The 6,814-nt window shown below is 37.5% G+C and overlaps 1 protein-coding gene across 1 annotated transcript in view; it reads left to right on the top strand.

Annotated features, from left to right (window-relative positions):
- The window catches only part of LOC107556838 (tripartite motif-containing protein 35-like), an 11,832-nt gene extending 5,150 nt beyond the window's left edge, over nt 1–6,682 (top strand). The window contains exons 6-7 of the mRNA XM_016240070.1: nt 550–1,122; nt 5,952–6,682. Of these exons, the coding sequence (XP_016095556.1) occupies nt 550–1,122; nt 5,952–6,682 (1,304 nt within the window). The remainder of the gene's footprint in view (nt 1–549; nt 1,123–5,951) is intronic.
- Nucleotides 6,683–6,814: the final 132 nt, after the last annotated feature.

The following is a 6,814-nucleotide window of genomic DNA, read 5'->3' as shown; positions in this document are numbered from 1 at the left end:
GAGTCGAGAAAAAGAAAGAGACGTTGTATATATATATATATATATATATATATATATATATATATATATATATATATTTATAGAACAGTTCTTTCTGGTCCTCGAATTTGATTGGCTGAGAGGAGTGCGATATTCAAGTGAAATCGGAACTCCAACCTCGTGCCTATTATCTCACATGTTATATTGCTCATATATATCTCACAATTTTGACTTTTTTCTTCTCGGAATTGCGAGTTTATATCTCACAATTTTGATTTTATAATATATTGCAGATCTGAATTTACATCTTGCAATTCTGAAAAAAGTCAGAATTGTGAGACAAAAAGTCATAATTACTTTTTTATTCCGTGGCAGTTACATTTAAGCTTCTATACTTTTAAGAACTGTTCACTGAAAGGTTCTTGAGAAACCAAAAATGGTTCTTCTATTGCATCACTACGAAACCCCCCCTTTTGGAACCCATTATTTTTAAAAGTATAGTCTAAAATATTATAAACCTATTTCATTTATGTGAAAAACAAATGTCATGACATTCTCGTTCATCTGTAGTTCCTGTAATCCTTGACCCCAACACCGCTCACCCATGCCTGCATCTCTCTGACAATCTGAGCGATGTGTGGTTTGGTCAGTGGAGTCGACAGGCCTTGGCTTACACAAACAAATGTGAGGGCTATTCAAGCGTCCTGGGCTCTGAGGGCTTCAGCTCTGGGACTCACTACTGGGACGTCGAGGTCGGGGACAACACCACCTGGGTCTTAGGAGTGATTTCAGAGTCTGCCATCCAGACTCGAGACAATCTGTCCAGTTCTGGTCTGTGGCGCCTTGGCTTTCACAATGGCAGATATGGACAAGGCCTTTCAGGAGATATTCTCATGCCGCTTGCAGTGAAACAGAAGGTCCAACGCATCAGAGTCCAGCTGGACTGGGACGGAGGGCAAGTGTCATTCTTCAATCCTCTCACTGACACTCACCTCCACACCTTCAAGCACACCTTTAGCGAGAGAGTGTTTCCGTACTTCTGTAATGTGTGTCCGTCTCAAGCTCTGCGGATCTTGCCGGTGGAAATGGCTCCAGCAGGACTGGAGGTGCAGAGATTATCTGCATTAACCAGCAAAATAGAGAGCAAGTAGAGTTGCAGAAGTAAAAATCCTGTTTATTTTCTACACAGAGAGAAAAAAAAAGAAATTCCTGTGGAGACAAGGAATGGAAAAACTTCTGACCAGAACCAAAATATAAAAATATTGGAAAATAACTCATTGAATATTTTCAATGAGTCTTCTAATTTAATCTTTTGCAAAGTTTATATATATATATATATATATATATATACACATATACACACACATGTTATCATAAGGCAGCACTGAAGAAATTGTTAAATTTTGAAATGTAAGATTTTCACATCCAGTGCAGTTTGATGTTGTATTGTTTTTTTTGGCTTTTAAATATTATTATTTGAAATATTTATGCTTAATCTTGAAAGTACTTTTGGGTAGCGTGACAAACAATCCTACTGTGAATTGCAACACATGATCTATGCCTGTAATTATGAAGAACCTTCCCACCAAAAACACTCAACACATTGCATACATAGCTCTGTGTCAAAGAGCACACTGTTTTAGTTATCTCTTTTATTTTATTCTGTATTTATAAATATTACTTGAATGTTATGGAAAAAACAAACAAATAAAACATTTAATGGGTTGATTTGTTCAGACTTTTTTTTTTTTGGATGTTCAGTACTTTCTTCTGAGGTTATGAAGCCTTGAAAAAAAAATTGATCTATCTATTTTGTCACCAGGCTGTTGGTTAATGGAACAAAAGCATTCTATTGCTTTTATCTATTTTTAGATGAAATATTTAAACCTCTTAAAGGTTTGCATTTGTGGTTTGAGTATTGTATTTTATACATCAGGATTTTGTCTCGTATGATAAAGGAGAATATGGAGATCATACTAAAGGAAAAAAAACGTCAGTTGAGCAATTTGGTGCTTTAGAAATTATGTTTTATTGGATTAATAGTGATGTTACAAATGACGCATGAATTATTACAATAAAAAAAGATGGCAGATAGATATAGTCTGAGTTATGAAGGAAAATGCACAAATGTACAATCGCCCCATCAGCTGCTCTAGCAGTTAAGCCATTTGCATGCACTGGATTCATCTCTTTAAAATGCCCTGGAGTTTTTTTTGTTTTGTTTGTTTAACTGTTCTTAAATAACAATCGAACTGTATAAATTCTTCCTCATGGTTTCCGCAAAAAATATTCAAGTTGCGTGGTAGTCAAGGTCACTGAGTATTCACTGCTCTTCTCCAAAAACCACACTGTCTTTGGAGTTCAGCTTCAACAGTGGCAACAATAATGACAGTAATTGGAGCATGACTCCTGACATTGGTATCTCAGCACCTGTGATGTCCTCTAATTGATTCCCTTCTATGAGATGGACAAAAATGTTGTGTAAATGCCAGAGAGGCATTCCTCTGAAATGCTGCTGGTTTTTGTAAAACTGAGTGTGAGGAAATAAAAAAAAAATAGCTTCAAATGTTTTAGCATTATGCAAAACAGGACCTACAGAACAGGTATTGCTGGAATAATAACAAAAACTCTATAGAGAAACAATTTAAAAGTCATTCCCAAATGACCACATTTATTTTAAAAGATTCAAATCATTTGATTACACTATGCACTCGATTACAGGCATATCAACTAATTCCTTTAACTTTAAATTAAAACTGAAGACTTTCTTAAAAGTCTTAATTTGCACTTAGTGTTTTTGTATTGTTTTCCAGTATAAGTGTCTGAACATCCTTAAATAATGATACGTTTAAAACAATCAACAAACGTATTTGATAAATTGCACAAAATGAATTAAATTGCTTTATGTCTGTCAATGAAGTATGAAAACGTTTCGCTTTGAATTAAGTTGATTTTTCATGTGTGTGTGTGTGTGTGTGTGTGTGTGTGTGTGTGGCACTAGGCTATAGTTCTGGTAGTGTTAATGTTTTCGTCAGTTATGCAAAATCCCAGCTGTTATCAACCATCAAAAATTGTGTATATACACAAATCTAGTAGCCTACTTGAAAGTGAAACCAATGTTTTGTGTATTTCATAATGAGTTTATTTCTAATACAGAAACAAAACATTTTTTTCCATTATAGAAAACCCTAGCCCTTTAATCAGTAAATTTAAAATTCTGTTTTTTTTCTTTTTGTTATTGTTGCTGTTCATTATATTAATTTTCCTGTTGTATTTTATTTCTTTCATGCGCGTGTTCTATACCTTCTAATGCAAATATGTAATGATGTTGCCATGTTGTTTGTACATAACTAATTATTTAATTTAAAAAAAGAATGTAGGTCTCTGGCTCCCTCTAGCGATCACAACTGACAACTTGTTATTGCTAGAAACCGTGTGAGCCATATGTGAACGTCCAAAAACCGAACCGCGAGCAGGTCGGGAGCGGCTGCGAGTACCGTGAATTCAGGTAAAGTGGTCCGTTTAAACTTGACTGTACTGTGCTCAATCAGTTTACACTTTCAGAGCATAACAATGGTCTTTATTAAAGAGACACTATTTCTGTAAATGATCAAATAGTTTTGGTTGATGCAATATGACCCTGGTGGATGTGACATTAAAGAGGACTGCGTCATGTTCAAATGTAAAAAAAAAAACTTTTTTTTTAATGGTTGCTCATTAAATGTAAACAAATATCCTGACAGTTCCTGTTTTATTCGATACTACAGTTAACGGAATAAAATGCAAACAATAAAACATGTTGACACGTAGACTATAATCTACTTTTTTAGAAAACCGAAATGAGTCGCAGCCAGGAAATTCAAGTCAGATGTAAGAAAGGAAAGAGAAAAGAAGGCAAGGCATGGAGTTCAATCTGTGGACTGACGAAAGGATAAGAGGAGCAAAATGTTGATGCAAAATATAAGCTTTAAAATATGGAGTCAATTAAAGTTCATTTAAAGCGTTTAGAGAAAATAAGAGAAACAGTAACCATATGTAAAAACGTTTTCTGTTACATTTTTGTTAGCTTATTTGTTGTTGCTTGTCACATTTTTAATGTTGTAGAGTTTGTTTTCATCAATATTCTGACTTCGTGTCATTTAATGTCAACACAACATGTTCTCAGTTTTTTTGAATTTTACACGTGAATTGAGTGAACTGATGAAATGTATTCATAGCTTAGGCTATACTGTGTTTTTTGGGGTTTGTTAAATATGTCATTGAATACGTGTTAATAAATCATGTGTTTTTATTTAAGACATGATAAAAAAAAATTATAAATAAACGTATAAAAAACGTGTAAATAATACGTTTTACAAAAAGTGTCCCACTTTACCTGAATTCACCCTATCACATTTGATACATCAGGTGGTAGAATAGACTGTGTATAAAATGCATATACTGTAAATATCAGTAGTCACTCTATATGTCCCAATTATGTCTTAGTGTTTGGTTTCAAAGCATATAATGCAATCAGGGATTGAAAGTAACTCTTTCACTCACCAGCCAATTTGGCTACTAAATTAAGTTACCGGCCATTCATAACTTCTACTAACCAAAAAGAACAAAAAAAAAACATAAATAAACCAACAGCTTGAGGCTGTCTACACTGGGCGTGACAAGCGACCGTTGCAAATCATTTTGTGTCAGTACTTAGGGTTGTGCGATATTGACAAAAAATATCTAAATATTTTCTGGAATTTTATCGTTAAAGATAATTAGACAAGTGTGTTATTGTGCTGATATAAGGACTACCGTGGACAGCTGACTCCTAAAGTTTTTGATATATATTTAATATTCTGTGTGGTCAGTTCACAGCAGTGATATAAATTAATCTTTTCCAATAAGTTTAAAATTATTATTATTTAATTTTTTTTAACGGGCATTTTTACCTATATAAAAGCCATTTTTTCTAAAAGTGTGCATAATCTTTTAAGTCAAATTCTTACATATAACCAGTCAATTATTATAATACATTTAGGCTGTTACTAAACAAATTAAATCAATATCAACAAAATTAATCTTTGCAGAAGTTGCATATGAAGTGGCATTTAGATGTATTTACACATGTTAATGCAGCTCAGAGGGACATGGAATGCTTTAACCTGCAGTTACACATGCATAAATGTTTTGATATTTTAAACATGAAATGTTGTATACTGACACTTGCAATGATTTTAAAAATGAAAAGATACTTGAAATGTAAAACCGCCAGTAGGTGACAGCAAGTCACTCTTAAGTGAGTCATTGCGATTGAACCGAATCATTTAAACGGTTGATTCATTCAGGAACGAAACACGGTCATGTTGCTCAGAGACGCAAACCAGTGCTGTGGCTGTGTCTGTCACAAATCAAGCCTCTGTGGCTCCCTCCGATCCCTACCAGAGGGAACCGTCACCGGAGTACTAACTGTTCCTTAGGATTTAATTTCCCATCACCCCATGCCTGATATTGATTACATGCACAGGTGCTGATCATCACCATGACTATTTAGGCAGTGCCTACCTTACCCTTGTTGCGAAGTCTTGTTTTTGCTACTGCTGACATTACTGAGCGTTCATACCTTGTTTGATTACCTGTTGCCTACCTGGATTGTTTAGACCTGTCTGATTGTTCGCTGCTCGCCTCTTTGACCTTGCTCTGTTTTTGGATTTACTCTCTCCTCTGTCTGCCGCCGGCCTTGACCCTTTGCATGGACTCTGGTTATGATTCTGCCTTGCCTACGTTACCCCTGTATACTGTTGACTGAACTTTGCCTGTCTGATTGTTAATAAAGCTGCACACGGATCCCAACGTCACTGAATCGTCATTACAGAAGACTTCACCACAAGTCGATCCAGCGGCTTTCTATAATTTCACCACGGAGGTAACCGCTCATGCGTCAGTACTGGCTTCTCAGCAACAACAGCTTAACTGACTTACCTCACTCACAGAGGAGCTGGTAACGACTCTGCGAGCTCTGCGGATACCACCACCCGAGGAGAGCTCTCCGCCGTTTAACCCACCTCCACACGCTCCGGCAACGGCTGCCGTCACCACCAGCCCTCGCTTGGCATTTCCCGAAAAGTTTGATGGATCACCCACGAAGTGTAAGGGGTTTCTGCTCCAATGCTCGATGTTCGTTAATCAACAGCCCATGTTATACCCCACGGACAGTAGCCGCATTGCCTTTGTTTGTTCGCTCCTAACTGGTAGGGCGTTGGATTGGGCCACGGCGGTGTGGAGTGAGGACCGCATCGTTTTCCCCTCATTTACCAGTTTCATTCAACGCTTCAAGGAGGTGTTTGAACACCCCGAGGGTGGCAAAGAGGTAGGCGAGCAGTTATTATCCCTCCGTCAAGGAAAAAGTTCAGCAGCTGACTACGCACTATCCTTCCGCACGCTCGCTGCTCAGACAGGGTGGTTGGATGATCCCCTCAAGCTCCTCTTCCGCAAGGGACTCAATGCCGACCTACAATCTGAACTGGCCTGCCGGGATGAGGGTAGCTCTCTGGGACAATTAATTGAGCTGGCGATTCGCATTGACAACCTCATCCGCTCTCGACGACCTCCACCCCCTACCACTAGTCCCAGCAGCCTTGGAACAACTGCGGACGGCCAAGTATTTCACCAAGCTGGACCTTCGCAGTGCTTACAATCTCATCCGTATCCGGGAGGGGGATGAGTGGAAGACGGCCTTCTCCACTACATCTGGGCACTACGAGTATATTGTTATGCCGTTCGGGCTGTCCAACAGTCCTTCTATATTTCAGTCATTTATCAATGATGTGTTCCGAGACATGCTAAATCGTTGGGT

This window comes from Sinocyclocheilus grahami, unplaced genomic scaffold (genome assembly GCF_001515645.1).
Source record: "Sinocyclocheilus grahami isolate Dianchi unplaced genomic scaffold, SAMN03320097.WGS_v1.1 scaffold580.1, whole genome shotgun sequence".
Taxonomy (NCBI): Eukaryota; Metazoa; Chordata; class Actinopteri; order Cypriniformes; family Cyprinidae; genus Sinocyclocheilus; species Sinocyclocheilus grahami.
Note: the sequence above shows the minus strand (reverse complement) of the source record. Positions and strands in the feature narration are given on the sequence as shown.